The sequence below is a fragment of the Palaemon carinicauda genome, chromosome 15 (genome assembly GCF_036898095.1).
Source record: "Palaemon carinicauda isolate YSFRI2023 chromosome 15, ASM3689809v2, whole genome shotgun sequence".
NCBI lineage: Eukaryota > Metazoa > Arthropoda > Malacostraca > Decapoda > Palaemonidae > Palaemon > Palaemon carinicauda.
In genome coordinates this window covers 6,568,230-6,594,198 of record NC_090739.1, presented here as the reverse complement: position 1 = coordinate 6,594,198, position 25,969 = coordinate 6,568,230, and the positions used below count along the sequence as shown (strand labels likewise).

Genomic DNA, 25,969 nt, shown 5'->3' with positions numbered 1-25,969 from the left:
AAATTTTACGATATATATATGCCGAAAATAACAGGAGTTAACCAAAATGCCAAAAAATTAGGGCACTTTGGTCTCTAGGGCTAAATTATTTTGTAAGGGCTGGTGCTCAGTGTTTAAATCTCTACTCTACTCAAGATGAAGTGCATTTTAGTTCCAATCCCCGTAGAATTTATTTTGCACTCATTCTAAGCTTTCTAGTTTTATATTGTATTGTGTCTATATACTCAATCTCACACAAACAAATCTGACTTTATTTAACTCATAATTATGGCTGCCATTAGGGAAATAAAATGCAGAAATACCTGTTTATTTTTTCTAATTTATTTTTAGTATCTAGAAAACATGGGATGTATGACGGCTTAGCAACCATGTTGGACATGAAGGTGGTGTATAGTCTGACTTAACAGGGACAAGATAAAGGGGGCTTAACTTACTTAAATTATTCCAGCTACTGTTTTACAGGCAATTTGATATCTACAAAATACAAGAAAAATCCTGAAAACTGTAGTAAGCTCCAGTTTTATAAATTATGAAAGATAATTTTCTAATGTATATACAAAAGTGCATTTTCCTTTAACTGAATATTTTATTTATTTAGGGGATGAGAATCTAACCCACTAAAATTTACGTATGGGATACAGTAAAAAGAATGAATACCAGAAATACCTTAAACATGAGTAAATGAAATTGATATCATTTGAAAACCATACAAGCAATGCAAAAGTAGGTGAAAATTATACAGCCTGGGCCCAACCAACAAAAATGTATAAGCAAATAAAAAAAAATCTCCAATAGAAGAAAAATCCAAATAATTATCAAGAAAACATTTGTGGCTTGAAAAAGTTATTATAAAGAAGATATGGGCATTCCTTCAGTACACCGAAGAGTGAGAAATGTCAAGCGGCAAGGAAGGAGGAATTAATTTCACACAAAATCACGCGCAAAACAATGTTGAATACATGATAGCTGCAGTGCTCTCCAAAGCAAATTAACACCAATTGGAAATACTGTTCTACTCAAATTTGCCTGAAGCCAGTTAAAAGAATATAACCAGCTTTTCACTAAGAAAATCAAATATATGATTACTTAACTTGTATCAAGGTTAGATTTCAATTCTACTACAACATTACCCAATCCCCTTAAAGGATATTACTTCATATCCAAGAAATAAAATTATTCCTGTAAACAAGTTTTCAAAATCTTTCCCGGACAGTACAAAATTAGGTTAAACAAAAATTGAAAACTCCACTGGTTAGTTACTTGCTCAAGAATTAAGCTATTCATGACCACAAGTATTTCTTAAACCCCACTATTATAAATAAATCCATGCTATAGTCCTATAATTCCAATGCAAATGTCATCTAGGAGTGAAAGCAGTCTTAAAAAAATTACAGCTACTAACACAAATCATTATCGATACCTCAATACATATAAAGATTGACCTTTTTCTGTCACAAAGAGGTGTATACACTAACAAATACACTAAGATGCTATTTTGTCTAAAAATAGTTCCATATTCTATACAAATTCCCTATGCATTGTTGAAAGGTCTAGCTCCTGAACATAGATGCGAAAGGAAGACCCATTAAAGACTCCACTGGCACACACTGTGAAATGACACATGGCCACTGGTCCCATTATCAGCTCTGGTGAGAATGACACTTAGCAGGGGATACTGCACTAACCACAATCTAGGAAAAAGTTGGAGAATTCATAAACTAGAAACACTATACATGAAAACCAAGATTTTTTTTACTTTTTCATAAATTTCCTACATAATATATAAATGCCTGTCCTCAATACTAATATCTAATGGGAGACTGGCGTCACAGATACAAAAGACTAACAGCTATATTAAAGCATTAAATTTCCATTACAGACCTAGATCAGGCCCTCACGCAGCACAAATGCATCAAGGAAGCATCATATTACTGTATTTCATAAAAACAACAACACTTTACAGCAATATTGGATGACATTTACATAAAAACAGTTCACTGGATAATATCTCACACAAGAAATAATTAGCCTCCATGAATTTTGATGAGGACTTATGAACTTTTAACCCACTAATGCTAATTGCAATATGTGCCCAATGGTGCTATACAAAACTGATATCAATTGTCAAAAAATCACATCAGTTGTTACAGGTACTCATTTAAATATAATTGTGGCACCCAAAAACAATTGAAGAGACAACTATTGTTATGTAACAATATCTATGAATCAATAATAATTATTAAGTACTCCTGGTAATTCTACTATTAATCACAGCAAGGAAACAAGTAAAACAGTTTCACCAAGAGAGAGAGTAATTTCACCCTAGAAGAAAAGGAAAATAAAAAATTGTAAACTAAAGTCTATCTTCTATCTCCAGGGATAAGAAGCAGAAAACTACAAATAAACTGACCAATCACCTCATTGTTTTTCATTTCCACCTATCACCTCCAACATGGTATGTGTGAGGGTTTGAACACCAATATGACTGAGGTTCATAATATACACAACACGGGAAAAATTCATGTACATGACAAATGAATATGAGTACATTTATATTAATTCTGTCTCTTAAAACACATTAACTTCAATGTAAGTAAAAACGTAAAAATCTTCTTGAGATAAAGATGACAGTAAAATTAAGTATATTTACAGAATGACAGAGACCAAAGAGTTATAAAGTGCCTAACCATAGCTGACTTTATCAGACACAAGCTTAAGACTGTCATGGTCTCCATAATATCACAATGGTATTAACACAACCGGGCCATGGGGCCATCACAACAAATTCACACAACTTTACATATATTTATATATATATTTATATATTTATAACAATCACCAGGAATGATTCTAGTAGCTTGGCTACTCTATTAGCGTAGTCAAGAGATAGAGAGATTTATCATCACAGGCTGCAGAAATTTCCTATTTTTTACTGGAGAGGACTTGCCGCGGTCCCGCCCAAAACACACACAAGTGTTGGAGGCACAATTGTGTGCCACTAGGGGCTGTGGGCAGGCCAGCGGAGGGCCAACCCTAGGAGATAGTACCCCCTTCCTTTTCCTTGCCCGCTTTAAACAGTTCCCTCTTTTCTTGTGCCGTACGACGAGAATCTCTCTTGTCATCATCTTTTTTTGCTTCTCTACGCCCTCTACTGTCACTGCGAGTTTTACCTTCTGCCCGTCCTTTACTCCCTTTCCTCTCGACACAAACACCCCCCTGTAAATTCTGAGTGGGAGTTGTTGGTTGAGAACCATCTTGGCAACTCGAAGAAGTTGATGATGATGATGATGAAGACGATGACGATGATGCTGATGAAACTGCTTTGCCCCCATAACCAGCACTGTTGGTCCCTGGCAGTGATCCTCTATTTCCCTGGGGGCCTTCACCAAAATTTGTTCGCGTTGTGTCAGGACATTCGGGAGAATCCAATTCTTCTGGGGCTTCCTCTAATGTAGTAGTTGGGAGTGTTGGAGGGAGGCTGACTGCACTAGTGAAGCGCTGGGTGAGCAATGTGGGTGCAGCCGAGCGTACTACACTTGGTGTACAAGTATCATAATTGGGTGGAGACTGTGAGGTAACTGTTACTCTTGGAGGATTGCTAACACTCTTAGGTGATGGAGTTGCTAGAGGACTTATGGTTGGTGTGCCTTTAGCCTCTGCTGACCTTGGATGGAGGCGGTCAGGAGAAAGTGCACGACGCAACAATGGAGAGCCAGGCTCCGCACTCTTGGGTCTTCCAATGCACTTCTTTGCTGCAGGACCCGGAGTTAAAGATGAACCTGGTGAATATGTCTGAGTTGTGTTTGAAGAACCTGGACAATGGTGATGGTAGTGATGATGGTGATGGTGGTGATTATGATTGTGATGATGGACCAGAGGAGAAGGTGATCTTGTTGGAGAAGCAGGTAAAGGAGAAGGAGAAGGTGTTCGAGCTAAAGGCGAAAGTGGTATGTGGCCAACTGATTTTCTTCTATTTGGTGAACGAAAACTTTTAACATTCGTTACTTTATGGTTGATAACGTGAAGAGACGATGGACGCTGGTGTAACGTTGAAGATCCAGCAGGAGAGTTAGGCACAGATGATGTAGGTGATGACGAGCCTGAAGAATTAACTGGAGACTGAACTTGGTCTATAGGAGGAGAAAAGAGGCGGGCAGTTGGAGGAGAATGTGGGGACTTACAACGGGTTGGGGAATTTGGAATGCTCTCTTGTGATGAAACTGAGCGATTCAGTGACTGATAACTGCGACTCGGTGTTAACATTGGAGGCGAGGCTGAAGCAGCAAGCTGAGGAAGTAAACAATTAAGATATTTAAAATTCATATATTAGATGATTTCTCTGCAGATGCTGCAAATATGGTCTTTACAGATGTAATTTATAAATACATTAAGTTTATCTACAAGTCATACTGATTTAATGCATATGAAGTACTTTACAGAGAAAACTGGTTGAAATTTATAATCCGTATTATGAACAGCCTGAATATTCCGAATACATAAATTTTACATACAATACAGGGCTTGTTAATAATTAAAATGTCACCATGAAGCATTTTAAAGAAATATATACCATATCCTTTAGTTAAACTACTCTATATAGAAGACTACAGGTATTGCCAATACATTAAGAACTACACTAAACTGTATATACAAAGTTGAAGAGTCCCAGCACATTATTAGAAAAGAATACCAACAAACAAACTCTACAAAATATGTAATAACACTCCAAAGTAAAGAGTTTTCCTTCCACATTGATAACACAAAAATACAGTCCATATTCCTTATCTGTGAATTTTCTATCCGCTGCCTCACTTGTATGCACCCATCCAAATAGATACCATTGTACAGTTTATTAAAAATATAGTTGGAAAATTCACTTTTATACAAAGCAACAAGAAATGAATGTTAGCAAAAAAAAAAAGAATTAGTAATGGAGGTTGCAACAAACTCCAACAGCCAAAGGAAACTCCTCACCCCTACCTATTACATTCAAGAGTTGGGCAAATGTAATATATTATATCTAATTTTTTTTTTCAAAGAGGGATTTTACATCAGTAAATAAGAATATGTCATCAGATCATCATAAATCTTATAAAAATGTTCAATCTTATAATCATGCACTAGAAAACTTCAACCTTATAAGATGCTAAAACCATTTACATTCGATAACTAGCCTCAATATATTTCAATTCAACTAGCAAGAATTACAAAGTTATTCACAGCATTTACTCATGTAATTTTAGCCACAATGGTTAGGAGACTGAACTAGCCCACCACACTTTTATTCTAAGGCCAAATGGCAACTTACCCCCCCCCCCCTCTCTCTTTGTTACCACATTGCTGTTTTCAGAGTTAATACTTACACTAATCTTTTTAAGGAGCGTGAGTCAGACACATTAAAACAATGTTTTTGGGGGTTACTTGAAACATTATTCTACTTTTTTTTTTTTTTTTTTTGACCAATTTATTTCATTTAAAATGCATTTGAAAGATTATTACTGTATATACATAAATATTGGGAAAGGAAATTTTCATAGTATTTTAATTTTTTTTATTTTATCAATGTATAGAAGATAAAGTATTTTCAATTGTGACTTTTCATATGTAAGGTTTAAATTTTAATATAAGTGATTTTTTAGATTTTAGGTAATAATATTCCTTATCTTTTCATGTTTGAATTAAAAAAAATCGGTCAATATTAAAAAAATATATAGTTTTTATCCCAAACATGCTTCAAAATATTTTTGTAGAGATTTTAATAGCCTTTAGCATGTATAAATACTGTATGGGCTTTTTGAGATAATTTTCCTCACCAATAGGGATCTTAAGACCAATCATCATATTTCAAGGTTACTTGCTATCGAGTGGTGAGCTCCTTCCCTCAAATCCAAAAATATCACTCCCCACACACAATCTACGCTACATAGGCTATACCAAATGTGCACACAAACATAATGTACCTAGCATAATATTCTCATCTGTATTTTTATGAAAAATTTTACACTTTGGTGTATTTAGTTATCGTCCCAAAGTTTATGCATATTTCAGCATAGTCATAGCACAAAAAATGTAATTATACAAACAAGCTGACAATTGAAGAAAGAGTAAAATGGGTATCTAGGTCAGAAAAGGGATGCATATGGGACCGGGCATACTTTGAGAGAAAGTTATATTTTTCACCTTTCGATGGGAGTTTAAAGATTGCCAAAACATCTCTGGTTCTGCCGAGTATTTACCCAGTAATGAACTCCAGAGATATCGTCTATCCAGCAGTACTGGATTTGGCAGCAAGGGGTTTTATTTAGGGTGGTGGACCAGGGCCCCCACCAAGTGCTATATTTTGGGTCTGAGGATGATATAGACCACAAACAGTAAGTGGCCTTACTCCAGAGATCTTCTAAAGGGACTTTGATCTTACCAAGGAGCCGACCTTTAAGTGTTCCGTCTGGGTTTGGCCTGCAGGCGGGGTCTCCTCCTACCTTGGTTTCTTTTAGGCAGGTTACCATTCCTCCTGGATCCTGTCAGCCTGTTTAAAGGCTGCTCATGAATGGAGAGGCAAGGGACAGTGACATGCCCTAGTAAGCAGGACAATGCCCTAAAGACTGACCATATATACATATGATTAGCACCCAAGCTAGGACCAAAGGGGGTCAGGCAATGTCTGCTGGACTCAACAGATAGACCTATAGGCTCTCCCAAAACCCCCCATCCTTAGTTCACAAGGATGGTGAGGTTTTAGCAACCAAAGAAACTAGCGAGTTTGAGCAGGACTTCTAACTCCAGTCTGGTGTTCACCAGTCAGGGACGTTGCCACATCGGTCACCACAACCCTGATCATGCCTTGATCATTCCTAAAATGATTGAGGCATCAGTCTGCTTCCTAAATGGTGATCCTGTTCAAGATTTCTACCATTCCAGGGTGTTCCTGTGTTCCTCCTGTTCCATCTTTGTCTTAGCACGGACCCTTGGGTTTTTGGGTTCAAGAGACCTGACTCGAGTCTTCTGGGTTTAGTGATAGGGGTTAGAGTTGAGTGTGTATGTGTTGGGAAACCCTTGGCAATCTAGCAGAGGTTGTGTATTTTGCTCTAATTTGAACATGTTTTAATGCAGGGCTTCAATAATGAGGAATTTAAAGATTTTCAACATTTCCTCAATTGCCTTGGTGGATTAAGGAATGCCTTAGGAAATGTCCCAACACGCCTAAGAAAGTATTGTACTTCTGATGACACACAAGTCTGCCTTGAACAGCTTGGCAGAGGCAGTTGGTTTCTTCTCGATCATGGTTTGCTGGATGCTTCGGTGGTTGGAACGAGTGCCTGGCCATAAATCACCCTCCTTGGCTAAGATGGGATTATGATCGATGAGATATGCTTGTGAAAGGAAACTTTACCTTTCCCAAAGACAGGAATCCCTTTTCTAGTGGTTTATACTAAGGAATTTGTTCAAACTTAAGTTTTTGTAGTCTCTACCAAAGAAACGGGAGGATCGGGTGGGTATCAATCAATTAAGTGATGGTTTTCCTTCTGTTCCACATTTTCTTAGGACAGTAGAATTTAATGCTCAACAGACTGTTTTATTCTGGTGTCTTATGTTCTCTCTAGAAGTGGGTCTGCAGGGGATCCAAGACAACCCACTTAAGAATGATAAAGTTATACAAAATTGCAGGAGTTTGTCAGGAAAATTTATTGGCTGCTCGTAACCTGGTGAAGGTAGAAGTGGAGGACTTCCTATATAGTTCCCCGCTATGCAAGCTTTTTTTCCCCTTTCATTAGTAGATAAAGCCAAGGCTAATGCACTTGGTTCCAGAGAAGTGGAGAAAGAATTTTGGCATTATCTTCAATTACTAGGCTGCAACTTATAATAGGGGTCTCCAACAGTTCCAGAGACTACCTGCACAGAGACCAGGCCTGAGTGTGTGCAACCAACTTTCCTCAAGATGAATATAAGATACATCATCCCCCTAAATAAGAGCAACTGGAAGCACAGAGAAAAGCTAAGATGCGGGTTAGTTTCACAGAGGTAAAGGACCTTAAAAATGCAAGTTCCTAAAATTCCAGGGCAGCCTATTCAGTGTAACGAGAAGAGACTTCACCAAGTGAAAGTGATCCTCGGCCTATTTCTTCTCAACTAACATATCAGATGCAATGCAGTTAAGATGACAACCACAGTTAAGATGACAACCATTACGAATATCCTACAGTTACTACATCAATGGCCTTACACCTGTAGTATTCATCTAAAAAGACACTTCTTGGCATATCCCTATTCTCCTAAATCTTGGGATGAATGAAGATTCAACTAAAGTCCATTGTTTCCATCATGTTTAGCTTGCCAAGGCAGTGTGTTCTGCTTGCTTGCAAGCTCTTCCAGCTGCTCATCACAGGTTATTCAAGCGAGGTAAATTTAGGCGCTAATACATCAACTGACAAAAACAAGGCCTCCGTGCACTTGCGCAACATCACCCGCATACCCTTCAGTTGTAAACAAACCCGGAAATTAGCCAATTTTCACCTAATTCAACCTACAATACAGATAGCTGAAGAGAAAGCAAACACAGAGGCAAAACTTGAAAGTGAGTTATCTCCTTTTATAACTGCGTTCCGTAATCTCATAAACGAGACGAACCGTAATAAGTTGAGTAAGGTAAGTTTGGAAGCTGATTCTTCCAAATCAACTTCATGGTGGATTGAATCCATATAAAATTTGTCTCTAAGGAAAATGCTAGCAATTCCAGTTCACATTTACTCCTTAAATAAGCCCTCTATAATGTAGAGAAGTGCTGTGCTGTACGTGACAACCTATGTAGGGATAAGGGACATATGAATCTTACTCCAAGTATGGAAGATGGTGACTGAGCGCAGACAAAGCACCCAGGTAAATATCATTGGAGGTGCTGACAGATTCAAAAGCCTGAACCCATGGGTCTCCACTATACACATCATCATTATTATTACTTGCTAAGCTACAATCCTAGTTGGAAAAGCAGGATGCTATAAGCCCAGGGGCTCCAACAGGAAAAATAGCCCAGTGAAGAAAGGAAGGAAAAATAAAATATTTAATAAGTAATAACAATAAAATAAATATATTTTCTATATCCACTATTAAAACCTTGAATGTTGAAATATTGACACTAATAAGGGAGATGGTATTTCTTTAGTCCCTGTTCTAACCTTTTACGGGAAGTCGGAGAACCCCCCCCCCTCTCTTGATCAAGTTCCCATTTTTTCCACTAGTCTGATTCATACCGACTTGGGAAGGTTTCTGACTAAGTTAAGTTCAACTTGGCAAGGTTTTACTGCATGTTGAAACTTCAGTTGCTATCACGTCTATTAGTCAGCAGTATTTGCTTATGGTAACATCCAGTGTAAGGGCCCCTTTCTTTTCTTTTTTATGTATATATGTCTACTATATCTGAAAGACTGCTATAGATTTTTAATGTTAAAAGCTTACACTAGTCATTATTTGGATGTGTGAATAATGACCTAATGATTTGGCAGGTCCCTCAGTTGGATTTAGTGAATATAGCCTAATGTCCTGGGAGAAATATTGCATTTTCTATTACTGTACAATAAATACATTTCCTTCACCTGTCTTGAATATAAAATAAATTATAAATTTTATCTGGATGACTTCTCCTAATTCTTTTTATTTTGTTGTAATTAATGAAAAATTTCCCTTCATTTTTTTCCTCAATATACAGTACACACATACAAATGCAATAAACTGGAATAATATTGTCCTAACCTTACAATAAAAATGTATACACACAATTTTTTAGGGGAAAAAAATCAATGGAAAAAAAGGGCAAAGGGTAAAAATGACAAATTCGAAGATAATTTGTATTTTTCCTAACCATACAAACCTTAGCTATTTACAAAGGGTATTACTTTTAGCGTAGCTGAAATGGCGAGCCATTAGAATTTAACGAGGGTGTATTACCCCCGCGCTAGTTAGCGGGGGGGTAGGGGAGTGGTAGCTAGCTACCCCTCCTCCCCCTCACACACAGGTGAATACTCACTTTCACTTAGAGGTAGGACTTGTCTTGGGGGACAGGGCTGGCGGGCAAATATGTGTAAATAGCTAAGGTTTGTATGGTTAGGAAAAATACAAATTATCTTCGAATTTGTCATTTGTTCCGTAACCGAAATACAAACCACGCTATTTACAAAGGGTGACTTATCCCTTAGGAAGGGTGGAAAGTCCCCAGCCATACTGGCTTTGGCTTTACCCGGGGACTCAGAATCCGAGTGAGTCGCACTCGAGAAAAGGAGTCCCTGCACCTCACAAGTTCCTTGCACCGCAAGGAACCATGTGGCCTACGTAAGCTTGTGTGTGAAGGAAGAAGTGTGACCCGTCTTAGGCAGTTGACCTGGAGTTCCAGAAGGAACTCTGGGTTAAGACGTTCCCAATACCACCTCGTCAGGGTATGGGGGACGCGACAGTATTGACTCAATACTCGGAACACAAGGAAGCATGGTTTACCTGCAGAGGTTCGAGGTCAGCTATGCAGAGACCAGGATGCTGCTTCCCCGTAGAGGGGATGATGAAGAAAGAAGTAAGGGCCAGACATACTTCTTTCGTTCATGCAGACTAAAACCTGATAACAATGCCCTCAACCTTCTGCTACCTGTCCAAAAAGGAGCCTGAGGTTAGACCAGCTGTTGTGTAGCCACCACAGAGCGATAGAAAACGTATCGAGACTCCTGTGGGTCACGCCCTGCAGGAAGCGGGCTGCGAAGGTCATCAGACGCTTCCAGACTCCAGCTTGTAGCACCTGCGTCACAGAGTAGTATTACTCGAAGGCGAGGGACGTTGCGATGTATCCAACATCGTGCTGTAGGGCGACGTGACGGGGGAGGGTCTGAAGACAGGTCGAGATGAATGTCCTTGAGTCCGGGCTGAAGAGGTATACTGGTGACTCTCCCCCCATGTCCTCCTTGTGTTCCCAAATCGGCTGCAACTGAGGCCAAACTGCAGCTGTTCCCAGCGCTAACCTCTCGATTCCTGTACTGGCAAGAAAGAGAAGGTCTTGGGACATCAGACACAGAATGGAGACTCAAAATCTTGAATGAATCGGACCGAAGGGTCGGGACCCTCAGATTCTGAGTCTAGCCAACAACTCAGGAGCGAGCCTGAATGTTGCCTTCCCCTCTTCCTTAGAAAGGGGGGGAGTAGTAAGAGACCAAGAAGATTGCTCACACACTGGCCGTGGCCAGAGTGAGCAGAAGACCCAGGGCGGAATACAATCCGAGGCCTGTCGTAAAAGGGTCTTGAGAAGATCTCTTAAAGGACTAAAAGTCCGAGCCATGCTCCAAGTTGGAGGTCTTCCTCCGACTAGGGCAGGGACGATCGTAGCTTCGCATGAGCGAGGATAGATCCAGCGGGCAGGAAAAAGTTATTCCTTTAAGCCTGAAGGTCAGGGAAAGGCTGAGCGACAGGCTTCATTGCCAAGAGCGGAAAGGAGTTTCCTCCCGCCGAAAGGCAATAAGACCGTTATTGCTGGAGAAGAGGCCTCACGGGAAGAAGTATATCTCCCACGGCACCAACCACCTTAGACTCTTCACTTTGCCTGGGAGACCCCTGTGGATGACTATCGCAGATGACGCGACCTCCGTACCGCGACTGTAGCGGGTTGTCTCTTCTAGAGGAGGAAGCGTAGTGTCTCTAGGCATGAAGCCGAAGCGACGCCCCGGTTCGGGAGAGATGTCGCAGTGTGGTTGCTTGAGTAGTCTGCGCCGTGGGAGAAGCTCTCCCGGGAGTTCCGTCAGGGGAAGCAGAGGGTCCAGAAACCGTTCTGCACATAGTCCCAGTGGAGCTCTCCCATTGAAAGGTTGACAGACAACCTGGTTTTGTTGAGACCCATTGTCCGCAGACAAAAAGGAGGGAAGACGCAGGCGTCGAAGTTGTCCCACCATCACCGGAATGCATCTTGCCAGAGTCTCGGGGTCTGAGACTGGGGGGAAAACTAGCGGAAGCTTGAGGTTCCAAGCTGTCGCGATCAGGTCCCCCAGACCAGCACTTGCTGGTTACCCAAGGTCAAAGACCCCTAGGTACACTCTCTCTATGAGGCTCTGCTCGGATAGTCTGAGAGAGACATTCCCCTGCCTGGAATGAGAGAGCCGATGGTGGAATTGAGAGAATCTCAATCATCCCGATATCTCTACTGCAAGATGTGAAGGTGTGAAAATGCGTCCCCTGCTGGTTAGCATGAAGTCGACACGCAACGGGGCGACTTGGCAGGAGCGGTAGGATCTGAAGAGGGGCCAGACTAAGGCCCTTAAGCCTGCCTGAATGATGGAGAGGTATCCTTCAGGTCTTGACCATAGGCCTGGACCGGAACATGCCCCCCCCCCCCCTTTCCTTTGACGAGTCCGAGAACCGCATCAAGAATGTGGGGAAAGGACGAGAATATCCACTACCATCAAGAGGCTCCATAGGTCAACACCCATTGCAGGTTTAATAGTTCCGCTGGTCCCATAGGGCCAGGGAGTCCGGTTAAACATTGCCTGAAGCCACCGGAACTTGGATCGCCCCACATGGAACTTATCCTGAGGCGACCGTTCGGACTATAAACGGGTCAATGAGGAAAGAAGAACTAGGAAACGTTCCAAGGTAGGGCTGAAAACTCTGCTTGACTGAGAACAGGTACTGCGACTCTCCTCAGTCTTGCCACGGTGAACCGAAAGGAAGGCTCGGAGGATGTGGTAACAGAATCTGGCGTCCCCAGGTGGTCACCCATCCAAGTACCGACGTTGCTTAACCTCGCTGGACGGACGAGAAGCGGGGTTTCCAACGTGGTAAGGCGGTTGACTCAATATCATGGCCAGATACTCCAGATGTTGAGGCAGAGGAAGAGAAGGCTCCAAGCAAAATACCATGAGCCCACACTCATGGTCAGCATTCGGAAGCTTTTCCCGGCGCTGAATCAGGTCGAAACCCGAGCCTACCGGAGTTGACCAGCCCTCCAAACAGCAGAGGAGGCGGAAGTCTGCACCTGAGCGGCCAAGAGGAAGGCAGGGAGAGTTCTCTGGGGAAACAAACCTGCTATGCCACGGCGGGATAGCCACACTGCATCATAAGCAGGAATACTTGCAGTTTAGGCTGAATTCGACGAGCACCCTGGAAGATGGATGGAATGGAAACTGAAAGTACCCGTCCTTCCGATCCAGGGTTAAAGGAGTCCTGTCGCCTCGTTACCAGTCTGATCGATTCTGCTGGTCTACGCTGGCCGAAGTTTGTTCGACAAACTTGATCAGGGCTGAGAGGTCGACTATGGACGTCCCCTCTCAGATCCTTCCTTACAAGAAAGGATCGACTGAGGGGGCCGGGGGTGAAGCCGTCGATGATCCTAAGGAAGACCTTCGCCTAAGGTATGGATCATTCTGCCCAACCGGGCAACTCTGCTGATGCTATGGCATAGAGGTTCAGAGACACTGAATTCGCTGACAGAGACGGCAGGCGCGATATCCTTGGCTACTCACAGAGATTGTGCGGGAATGGGCATCGGGAAGCTGTCATTCGGATGAGTAACCTTAAGCATCCTCCCGGCGAAAAAACCTGCAATCCTAGAGTTCGTGAACTCCTTTTAGGACTATGCCCCCCCCGGGGGAGTCTCCCGTGCCATCTGTTCCTGACAGGAGGAAACTGCAATTGGACACCTTGTCCCAGTTGTCGTAGCCGATAACTTAGGCCGACGTGGTTGAAAGAAAAGGGAGCTGGAGCCCTGCAGAGTCTGGAAGAAAGCGCCTTGGAGGAGTGAAACCGGAAGTCGATTTACTCCGCACAGCAGATGTTTAAGTCTCTGTCCTTGGGCAAAGACAAAACTCTTCTCAAGGATGGAAGGGTGTCTGAGGTCGTTGACCTCCACAGATGAGACACCCGAAGGAAGCCTTCAGTCAGTGCGTCCAGATGGTACAACATCGAGCTTGTCCGCAAGTAGATACTTAACGACGAAAGGCCAAGGTGCCTGAGCTCGAGAGGAGGAAAGTACCCTTGATCTTCCTGTAGCTTCCTTGAACCAAACCTCGGGCCGTAACCGAGGAGGGAAAGAACCTGGTAAGCTCCCAGAGGAAGAGGTAAGCAGTCACCCCTTGTCCGATGGAGAAATCTTCAACGGAAAGCCCCCCCGCCAAAAATCCTTCCAGGGCGGGAGAAGGAGAGAGTACTAGTGCAGGAGAGGGGACCCTCGAGACCGACCTCTTGGGAACCAACTTCGCCCTGGGGGAAGTCACCACGAAGTCCACTCCTCTCTTTCTCTTCAGCGTAGGAGAGACAGCCGCTGGTTTGTTACCCTGGCCGGTGAGTGCTGGTTTCATAAACCTCATTAACGCCCGTGCCAGCGGATCAAACCATGTCTGCTGCTCCAAGGACACAGAGTCCGAAATCCTCGCTAAGGTGAAAGGGATCGGGCGATCCTTTGGAGAGGACACGACGGTTCCTGCCTGAAAAGAAGGTGGGAAGAATGCTGTACTGACCTGTCTTCGTCCTGCACTACCAACCTGTGCTTGGATGGAGGTGATCCCGAGTGCCGCCTAGGAGCACGCGTCCCTGCTGCTACCACCGGCTGTGGAATTCGCCGCGAACTATGGTCGCGCGAGGGCGAACGGTCGCGCAAAGGCGAATGGTCGCGCGGGCGCACAGGCGAGTGGTCGCGCGGGCGCGCAGGCGAGCGGTCGTGAGGGCGCGCAGGCGAGCGGTCGCGAGGGCGTGCAGGCGAGCGATCGCGCGGGCGCGCAGGCGAGCGATCGCGCGGGCGAGCGATCGCGCGGGCGCGCAGGCGAGCGATCGCGCGGGCGAGCGATCGCGCGGGCGCGCAGGCGAATGGGCGTGACGGCGAGGGATCGTGCTGCCGCGTAGGTGAAGAAGATCGCTGGCGGTAAGCGATGGCGAGCAGCATGTGTAGGTGAATGATCGCGTGATAGGGTGCGATGGTGATCAGCATCCGCAAGAGGGCGATCGTTCAGGGTTGTGCGATGAGGAGCAGCATGCGAAGCGGGCAATCGTTCAGGGTTGTGCGATGGCGAGCAGCATGCGCAGGTGAATGATCGCGTGAAAGGGTGCGATGGTGATCAGCATCCGCAAGAGGGCGATCGTTCAGGGTTGTGCGATGAGGAGCAGCATGCGAAGCGGGCAATCGTTCAGGGTTGTGCGATGGCGAGCAGCATGCGCAGGTGAATGATCGCGTGAAAGGGTGCGATGGTGATCAGCATCCGCAAGAGGGCGATCGTTCAGGGTTGTGCGATGAGGAGCAGCATGCGAAGCGGGCAATCGTTCAGGGTTGTGCGATGGCGATCAGCATCCGCAGTTGAGGGTCGCGCGATGGCGATCAGCATCCGCAGTTGAGGGTCGCGCGATGGCGATCAGCATCCGCAGTTGAGGGTCGCGCGATGGCGATCAGCATCCGCAGTTGAGGGTCGCGCGATGGCGATCAGCATCCGCAGTTGAGGGTCGCGCGATGGCGATCAGCATCCGCAGTTGAGGGTCGCGCGATGGCGATCAGCATCCGCAGTTGAGGGTCGCGCGATGGCGATCAGCATCCGCAGTTGAGGGTCGCGCGATGGCGATCAGCATCCGCAGTTGAGGGTCGCGCGATGGCGATCAGCATCCGCAGTTGAGCTAGTAGCTGGCGAACCATGTTCCTTCAGAAGTGTTGGAGAACGTTGGCGTGCCAGCTGTAACACACGTGGGCGATCCGGAGATCGCTGGCGAGCTGATGATCGCTGACGAGCTGACGATCGCTGACGAGCTGATGATCGCTGACGAGCTGATGATCGCTGACGAGCTGATGATCGCTGACGAGCTGATGATCGCTGACGAGCAGAAGGCTACGCGTGGAAGCCCGCGCAAAGAAGAAGAGTCCTTGACCCCGACCTGAACCTAAGTTCTAGATCGCGAGGGCGAACGTGGGCGCACAGGGCACGTAACAGGAACTGCAGGGAAGATCATCTGAAAGCGCTGACGAACAGGAGAGCGCTGACGAACAGAAGGGCGCGCAGGGAAACCCTGACACGCAAGGGAAGAACCCCCGTGGGGGCAACCCTTTGCCCCGAAGGGATCGTTGTCCGCCGGGAGACTGATGTCCGTCGGAAGACCGCTGTCCGTCGGGAAGACCGTTGTCCGTCGGGAAGACCGTTGCCCGTCGGAAGACGAGATTAGACTGCTGTCCATCTGCACCAAGACGGAAGATCGAGAAAAAGAAGTTGTAGGCTGCAAACGGAGATTCAAAAAGGCGCCTCAAACACCCTTATAGGGAGATGAGAGGCCCTTACGACGAGGCGGACGGAGGGCCTTACGGCGAGGGAGGCCAACAGCAACAGCAACAGAAGAAACCTCCGAAGAGGAGTCTCTATGAGTGTACTCTCTCGCGAACGAAAGAGAAACACTTCGTGGAAGAGACTGGTCAGCCAGTGACCTAAAAGGGGCAATCCTCCGAAGAGGAGCTCCTGCAGTTGCCCAGCCCCTTGAGCGAAACTGCAGGTGCGACCGCTCAGCACCAAGAGCATAGTCGCACGAAAAAAAAGGCAAGAGAAGAACCCCCCAAAAGAGGAAAAGCTCAAGCCTGGACAGGAAAAAACTTCCCTCGGAAGGAAAGTTATCCGCCCAAGGAGGCAAGCCTCCTGACTGTTCTAAAATGAACTGGAGAGCTGTCCGTCGACACGGGAGTACTACCAGTAGAAGGAGACACGCCCCTGACGACAATACAAGGGGGAGGCAGCAACAGCCGAATCCCCAGGACTCAACCAGACAGCTCACACCGTTGCTATATTACAGAAACGAACTAGATCGGTAACTGTAAAAAATAAAACAAATAATATTAGTACACATTCATTCCCCCGGGAAGGCTCCGAAGAGGAATCCCGAGGAAAAGGAACAAGAATTACACAATAGGCACGTGCCCTCACAACCACTTACACTCGCGGAAGGAGAGCTGTAACCAAAACAGAATTATAACAATTATAATTATGTAACTATGTAATTATGTAATTTAAAAATGAATGAACACTAAAGAAAAAAACGAAAACCCCGAAAGGAATCGTTCTACAAGCTGAAAAATTAACAACTACAATTAGATTCATAAACTAATTGAGACAAAATGTACGGCGTAGCAACCCCACCCACACGGGAAGGAAGCTACAAGGGCGTAGTAAAACATAGTAAAAGGGTGAACGACCTCAAGAGAGAGAGAGAGAGAAAGACCGAAGTCAAACTCGATCGCAACCCATAAAAATAGGCCGTGGTGGCCTAACTGCCGAGGCCTCCACGTAGATATCGTACACTACACACACACATCTGAAAAGGAAACTTACTTATTTCTATACTCAAATATATATACAAACATGAAAACATGTTTACATATATATTGAGTAAAAGAAAAGTAAGCGATTAAGTAAAGACAAAACAGACAATGGCTGCCAAGCGAGGACCAAGACAGAGACGTCTGTCACAGTCCGAGCCAAAAGTGAAAGTGAGTATTCACCTGTGTGTGAGGGGGAGGAGGGGTAGCTAGCTACCACTCCCCTACCCCCCCGCTAACTAGCGCGGGGGTAATACACCCTCGTTAAATTCTAATGGCTCGCCATTTCAGCTACGCTAAAAGTAATACCCTTTGTAAATAGCGTGGTTTGTATTTCGGTTACGGAACAACTAAAAATTTAAAAGACCTGTAAAAAAAAAAAAGAAAAAAAAAAGTGAAAACCCCAAGCCAATTCTTAAATAAGTGAACTTCATTCTGGACCAAATTGTAAGATTACTAAAATGAGTATTTTTTTTCTTAAATGTAGTGAAAGTAACTTAAATTTCATATATTGAAAACTAATTTTAGTTTCTCGGCTAGAAATATATTTTACATATATCATGTATCTACAATATCGAAATTGTCTATGCTTCACAGTAGACTTTCAGTATTCAAGTTTAAAAGAGACCGTGCAATGTACTATACTGCAAACATTTTTATTCATGATGCCAGATGGCATGCAAAGCTTAAAAGATAAGTTTTGTTAATTGGGATGACTAAAAATAGCGCAGTTGTACTCATTTACTGAGTGCACTCTCCCTTGAAATACTTTGGCATTTTAGCACCACCTACTGTACAGTCTTTGATTCCCCACACCCATAATGAAAGAATAAGCTTACTGGATTGGAGTTAACCATTTTACAGCCTAATTATGCAACTAACAATATAAACTAACTAGAATGATGATAAAGGTAGAAAACACTGATTTTAAAAGAAATGTTAATATATGAACTGACTTTCAAGAGATCTTAATAGTGTTGGAAACTTTATGCTGCACGGTCAAGCGGTAGCCTCCAAGTTTGGTAATTATATCTAAAAGCTGTAATCAATGAATTTTTTCAGGTGGTTTTCAACATTACTTATGACTTTAATAGGCCACAAAGAAACTTAAATTTCAATAATAAATCAAATATATTTACTATATAAGAAAGATTCATTCCCATTTTATCTATATCAGAAAGGGGTGGAAGATCTTCCAAAAGCCCTAATTGTGGAGCCTTACTAACATATCAGAGGTCTCAATTTCCTTCTTATTAAAATCTAAGGGAGACTGAAATGAATGCATATTCTAGCTTTATAAAACATTCATGGGCTTTCCCCTGTTGAGTGTTTTAAAATCATGAAGTTATATTTCCACTTAGCATTTTCAGCCTTTACAATCATAAAACTTTTTAAAAATTAAACTGATCAACAGTAGCTGATATATCTTTTGGGTAATTCCATTAACTCGAGATTTTGTAGACATGGTAAATTTAGATTTATTTCCTTTCGAAATTATCTTTTTTTTTTTCTCATGAGCAACTTTGTACAGCAAAGAGAATTAGTTCATATTAACCATGAACACTATAATTACAGATATTTTACAGTACATTACTAAACATAAAAACACCAAATTTACAACAGTGGCCCACAAAGTAAGCAGTACAGGACATTGTAAATCGACGTACATCTGTACATTTCTCTCCATATGTATGCATGTAGAGCAGTAAGTAAACATGACAGCAAAAGTGACAGTCATTAGATGTTCTACTTGAGGTGCTATCAAAGCCTTGACGTAATCACTATTCAATCACTCCCCTAAACAACAGAACATTGTAGATACTGTATAAAGGACAAAAGCTACAGTTACCACTATGGTACATAATTTTTTTTTTCTGCTCATTAAATTCAATAGTGACTACATTTCACATTTTTTAATAAAAAAAAAATTCAGCAAATAAAATTATGTACAACATGGTAAAGGAAATGTAAAATGAATGTGGGTTAGCAGATGAGAATAACAGAGGCAGGCAACAAAAGACTAAGTTTTGGGAGCTAAGGCAGCATAAAGCACATTATCGTACCAAGGTGGCTGAGAACTGAGGCACAAAATCAGGAGATAAAACAGGAGCCGACTGAGGGGTAGTCAGCTGCAAAAGAAACAAATAAAATGGTAAAACATATATCCCTTCCCACCCAAAATGTCCATCAATGTATAAATTCTTATAACTTTATGAAAAAAGAATACCCATGTCTGTAAAACTTTTCTGAACAGATTAATGTATTTCTTTCAGATCATCAAAAGTACTAATAATTTGGGTAAGCATTTAAACAAATTATACTAATTATGAAATTATTTTGTATCCGAGTCATAAAACCTATACAAAACAAAAGATCTTTACATAAAATTAGCATAAGCAATTAACGTGAGGGAATGTTTGAAGATAACCCCAATTTTACAACTGAATAGCTTTTACTGATATGGACAACTTACAACCCCATCATTTATACTTTAAATCTGACTTTGTATCACAAAAGCACAAATAAATTACCTGAGATACATATAAATTAAATACAATGAAACCAATAAAAAAATTTTCAGCTTATAAACCAGAGTATATTTATTTCACACTTCTGTTCTTAGCAAATTAATAATATTAGTTTTTCATCTACAAGTCTTAGCTACAACTGACTTTCTAATTGAAAAAATAAATAAAAAAATAAAATACACCACCCTTCAGAAATTCAAGCTCATGAAAACAAACACAAGCCTTAAGGGCATATACAAGAAAAACAAATTAATTTTAACTGAAACCATCATTTATGAGTTTTTTGGCATACAGCCAAATCATTAACTTCCTTATTCTTTCAACTAGCATGTGCATCATTTATACAATAACTACCAATATTTGCCTTAGGTTCTGAAACGTATATTGCATTGCAGGTTGAATATCCTCCAAAATTCTTGAACACCAACCCTTAAGCTGTGTATAACTGGTTAGAAATTTTATCAGTTATCTGTCCATTGAATATAATCTTTATCTGTCATTTAACTAACAAATAGAAAAAAATATGCTAAAAACACATTTAACCTTGATCAATTTCAGATCATTCACATCATCTACATCACTTTGTCAACTCTGAAATGACAAAAATTGAAAGGAGAGCACACAGTATACATCCAGACAAATTGTGATATAATTAAGCATTATATTTCTAAATAATACAAAACAAAACTGTAAGCAGTGTAACCCTTCGCCTATCTCTCAATATCTAAGAAAAATTTTGGACAATATTAAAGCAATTGTTGCCAACCTCCTAACTATAAGAAGGCAAATGTTTGCAAATGACAATTTCTCCCACCTTTTTCAATTTCTGCTAAGTATAATACCTCTGAAAAGTGTAAACATGAAGCATCACAATGTTTGCCATTTCATTAATGAACATGAAGCATAAAAATTTTCTCCATTAGTCCTCTTGCCACTTGCAAAATAAAAAAAAATATCCAATTCAGAAATACCTAAACTTTTTCCTAACACACGTCATCATGGATTGTTAGTTGCCAATTTAGCCATAAATGCAAGTAGTGACATAACATTAGTACAGTAATACCTCAGAGATCGAATGCCCCCAGAACTCGAATATTTCGAAGACCTAATAATATTTCTAAACATTTTTGTCCCCAGAAACAAAAAAAAAATTTGGAGATCAAACAACTTGACAAAACTTGTATGGGCCAATACTAAGGCAACAGAGCCTGTTTATCCATATACAATGGCAAAAGAGAATATGTCTTTAGAGTTTATCCATACACAATGGTAAAAGAGAATTTGTCTTCAGAGTTTATCCATACACAATGGCAAAAGAGATTATGTCTTCAGAGGAGGAGGAATGAGATACTGTCCCTAGTTCAGGGATACAAGAAATGATGGCAATACGGCATGAGGTCAGCCATTTTGTATAAAAATATCATTAACACAAACCAGTAGGGTAGACAATTTTTATAATGACGATGCATAGAATCATTTCCAAACCTCTTAAAACAGAGGCAGAAACCTTTCTTTGTTCAGATTTTAGTTAAAAGGTACTCAAAGTGAATCACAGTTAGTGCCAGAGAAAAGGGCAAGAAATGAAAGGATAACAGTAGATCAGTTATACAACACTTGTATGTGGGGGCATTCCCATACCAAGCAACCACACTACCACCACCCTCCTCTTCCACTCAAGCCATCCACTCTCCTTACTACAAGTAAAGTGAAGCTCAATTTTTAACTATTTTATTGATCATAACTTTTTCTTATTTTGGTTGTTTTCATCTACTTTATATATTATTGTAAATGATATAAAATTGTACAAAAATATGAACATCTTAAAAGTTGGGATCCAATTAATGCTATTTCACTAATTTTTATGGGGAAAATTGATTAAAGTGTTTTTGAACAAATTATGTTCGATCTCTGAGGTACCACTGAACTTTAAAGCATCTACTACTTAGTATAATATACTGTACATAAAGCCAAATTTATTGTAATTAGTGAGTTCATGCACTGTACTGAGAGAATTTTTCACACCCTCTTCATATTAGATACCTGTGGGATATAACAGCAATGAGCCTGAGTGATCCCTTTCCTTCTACCCTAAAAATTGACAAAAACCACAACAAGAGCTAATGAATTGTATAAAAGTTTGTCTGTGAATATTTACAATAAAGCAAAAATATATCAGTTAGATACAACAATCAGCCCTATAAATAACTCACCTGTTGAATTTCAGCAGAAACACGTTTGCTGGAGACCTTACGGAAAAGGGAAGTCTTCCGCCTTTTTTCATTGGATCTCCTGCTCTTGCCCGGCATGCGCTTGGCAAGCTTAGAGGCTCCTGGGTTTCTCTTACGTCCACCTGCCATAATATGCGACCCATTATAATCACTGGAAATCTTATGTACTGTATGCTGACCTAAATTCATAAGAAGTTAAATGCTGAAGCATATGAACAATAAAGAAGAAATAACTTCAAATAGAGTATTTTCCTTTTCATACCTGTTCGTATCGAAGTCTGATCTAAAGGCATGGATCTTAAAGATGCATGATCTGTTGAGCTCATCAACAGCGTTACGACTTGTGTGTGGAACATTCCCTGTATGGGTTCCCCATTGATATGTGTTATGAGGTCACCTGGACGCAAACCAGCCTCAAATGCTGGACTACGCTGATCAACATCCTGATATGAAGAAAATATTGGTTAAGGGAGCTTCTGTAGTGAAACTAAGGCATACAACATACCTTCCAGAGGTAAAGGATAAAAATTTGCAATCCACATCAATAAAAGAAAATGTAAATGTACACTCAAAGGCTGGATAGCAAAACCCACGCAATAATACATGATATAACAGCCTTCTACTTTCTTTCATCTAATAAGAGCAAGTACATCAATGAGTCTTGGAGGGAAGTTGTGACAGCAGTACATTTAACCAGTTGTTGACATAAATTTTTGCAGCTTATCTTGATAGCAATCACTTTGAGAACTAATTATACAGGTGTGAAATATACATTACAATAGAGCAAAATATTGCTAATATAACCAAAATAAATTCATTATGCTACCAATTGGAATTGAAAAGAATCTCTTTCATAGGTAGTAGCTTGGCCAGGGCACCAGCCACCAGTTGAGATATAACCGCTAGACTGTTATCGGGTCTTTTGACTGGCCAGACAGTACTACATTGGATCCCTCTTTCTGGTTACAGCTCATTTTGTCTTTTTCTACGCATACACCGAACCACATTCTCCCCTGTCCTCATACATCTGACAACACCAAGATTACCAAACAATTCTTAATCGCTCAAGGGGTTAACTACGGCAATATAATGGTTCAGTGACTACTTCCTCTTCTAGGAGAACACTCCAAGATAAAACCAGGGGTAAAAAGTAAATATCAAGAAAGGTTGAAAATGGCATATAACGAAGTGAAAGTAAGAGAAACTGGTAATTTAGAGGAGTGGAAGTTAGTAAAAGAAAATTTTGTTGGGATTGCAAGTGATGTGTGTGTGGCAAGAAGTTTGTTGGAGGCAGCATGAGGAAGGGCAGTGAATGGTGGAATGAAGGAGTGAGGGAAAAGTGGAAGAGAAAAAGAAGGCTTTCGAAAAATGGCTGCAGAGTAATAAGTGTAGAAAAGTATGAAAGATATAGAGAGAAAAATGTGGAAGTAAAGTGCAAGGTAAGTGAGGCAAAGAGGGCAGCTGACCTGAGGTGGGGTCAGGGATTGGGTCTTTCATATGAAGAGAATAAGTAGTTATGGAAAGAAGTGAAGAGATTAAAGAAGGCTGGTTCAAGAATTGAAGAGACAGTGAAAGATGGAAATGGAAGGATGTTAAAAGGAGAGGCGGCAAGGAAAAGGTGGGTGGAGTATTTTCAAAGTTTACTGAATGTTGAGGATAATAGGGAGGCAGCTATAATTGCTGTTGCAGGTGTTGAGGTGCCGGTGACGGGAGATGAGAATAAGAGAGAGATTACAAGAGAGGAACTGAGGAGAGGACTAGATGAAACGAGAGCAGGAAAAGCATCTGGTATGGATGGTGTGCGAGCTGAGATGTTGAAGGACGGGGGTGTAACTGTACTTGAATGGTTGGTGAGATTGTTTAATATGTGTTCTGTGTTGTCAATGGTACCAGTAGATTGGGTTTGTGCGTGTATTGTACCACTATATAAGGGTAAGGGAGATGTGCATGAGTGTTGTAATTCAATGGGTATTAGTTTGTGGAGTGTTGTTGGAAAAGTGTATGGTAGAGTACTGATTAATAGGATTAAGGATAAAACAGAATGCAATCTTAGAAGTACCGGGTGGTTTTAGAAGAAGTGGGGTTGTATGAATCAGATTTTTACAGTTAGGCAGATATGCGAGAAATATGTAGCAAAAGGTAAGGAGGTGTATGTTGCATTTATGGATCTGGAGAGAGCGTATGATAGAGTTGATAGGGAAGCAAAGTGGAATGTGATGAGGTTATATGGAGTTGGTGGAAGGTTGTTACAAGCAGTGAAAAGTTTCTACAAAGGTAGTAAAGTATGTGTTAGGATAGGAAATGAAGTGAGCGATTAGTTTCCGGTGAGAGTGGGGCTGAGACAGGGATGTGTGATGTTGCCGTGGTTGTTTAACTTGTATGTAGATGGAGTGGTGAGAGATGTGAATGCTCGAGTGTTTGGACGAGGATTGAAACTGGTAGAAGAGAATGTCCATGAATGGGAGGTAAATCAGTTGTTGTTTGCGGATGATACTGTACTGGTTGTAGACGCAAAAGAGAAGCTTGGCCGATTAGTGACAGAATTTGGAATAGTGTGTGAGAGAAGGAAGTTGAGAGTTAATGTGGGTAAGAGTAAGGTTATGAGATGTACGAGAAGGGAAGGTGGTGCGAGGTTGAATGTCATGTTGAATGGAGAGTTACTTGAGGAGGTGGATCAGTTTAAGTACTTGGGGTCTGTTGTTGCAGCAAATGGTGGAGTGGAAGCAGATGTACGTCAGAGAGTGAATGAAGGATGCAGTGTTGGGGGCAGTTAAGGGAGTAGTAAAAAATAAGAGGGTTGGGCATGAATGTAGAGAGTGCTGTATGAGAAAGTGATTGTACCAAATGTGATGTATGGATCGGAGTTGTGGGGAATGAAAGTGATGGAGACAGAAATTAAATGTGTTTGAGATGAAGTGTCCAAGGAGTATGGCAGGTGTACCTCGAGTAGATAGGGTTAGGAACAAAGTAGTGAGGGTGAGAATGGGTGTAAGAAAAGAGTTAGCAGCTAGAGTGGATATGAATGTGTTGAGGTGGTGTGGCCATGTTGAGAGAATGGAAAATGGCTTGTCTGCTAAAGAAGATGATGAATGCAAGAGTTGATGGGAGAAGTACAAGAGGAAGGCCAAGGTTTGGGTGGATGGATGGAGTGAAGGAAGCTCTGGGTGATAGGAGGATAGATGTGAGAAAGGCAAGAGAGCATGCTAGAAATAGGAATGAATGGCGAGCGATTGTGATTCAGTTCCGGTAGGCCCTGCTGCTTCCTCCAGTACCTTGGATGACCGCGGAGGTAGCAGCAGTAGGGGATTCAGCGTTATGAAGCTTCATCTATGGTGGATAACGGGGGAGAATGGGCTGTGCTGTGACACCCTAGCAGTACCAGTCGAACTCGGTTGAGTCCCTTGTTAGGTTGGGAGGAATGTAGAGAGAGGTCCCCTATATTGTTTCATTTGTTTGATGTCGGCTAACCCCCAAAATTGGGGGAAGTGCTTTGGTATATGTATGTATGTATGTATGTGAAGGAATTAATCTACTGTTTTTATTCTTTTCTTATAGTTTATTTATTTCCTTGCTTTTCCATCTAGGGTTATAGCCTAGCTTGTAATAATAATCACAATAAAAATAAGTTTCTAATAGACTTACCATTACCAAGTGATGAACAGTATAATAGTCAGTATCTCCATAATATACCCTAATGGCTCGGATAGTGAAGCCGAAACCCTGTGGGCCACGGCGAATGATTGTAGGAGGTTTTAGGGAATTGATAAACGGAGCAATTTCCCTTGATGGAGATGTGTCACGAGATGAGGCAGTGCTGGATCCTCCTGGTGACTGGATGGGCTGAGGCATACTGTCTTCTGAAAACAAATCATTTTAAAATATCGACTCTAATGACTTAACTCCAATTTATGAAATTAATA

The 25,969-nt window shown here is 41.8% G+C and overlaps 1 protein-coding gene across 12 annotated transcripts in view; it reads right to left on the bottom strand.

Moving 5' to 3' along the window:
* Nucleotides 1-306: 306 nt before the first annotated feature.
* The window catches only part of LOC137654458 (microtubule-associated serine/threonine-protein kinase 3-like), a 51,007-nt gene continuing 25,344 nt past the window's right edge, over nucleotides 307-25,969 (bottom strand). For 4 of the 12 annotated variants that reach the window (XM_068388102.1, XM_068388091.1, XM_068388094.1 and 1 more), the window contains 6 exons: nucleotides 25,692-25,906; nucleotides 22,313-22,492; nucleotides 22,032-22,175; nucleotides 21,862-21,909; nucleotides 19,357-19,422; nucleotides 307-4,287 (listed from right to left, as the gene is read on the bottom strand). In XM_068388102.1, the coding sequence (XP_068244203.1) occupies nucleotides 3,034-4,287; nucleotides 19,357-19,422; nucleotides 21,862-21,909; nucleotides 22,032-22,175; nucleotides 22,313-22,492; nucleotides 25,692-25,906 (1,907 nt within the window). In that variant the 3' untranslated portion in view covers nucleotides 307-3,033. Of the gene's footprint in view, nucleotides 4,288-19,356; nucleotides 19,423-21,861; nucleotides 21,910-22,031; nucleotides 22,176-22,311; nucleotides 22,493-25,691; nucleotides 25,907-25,969 lie in introns of all 12 variants that reach the window. The other 8 variants (XM_068388097.1, XM_068388098.1, XM_068388101.1 and 5 more) reach the window with 6 other exon arrangements.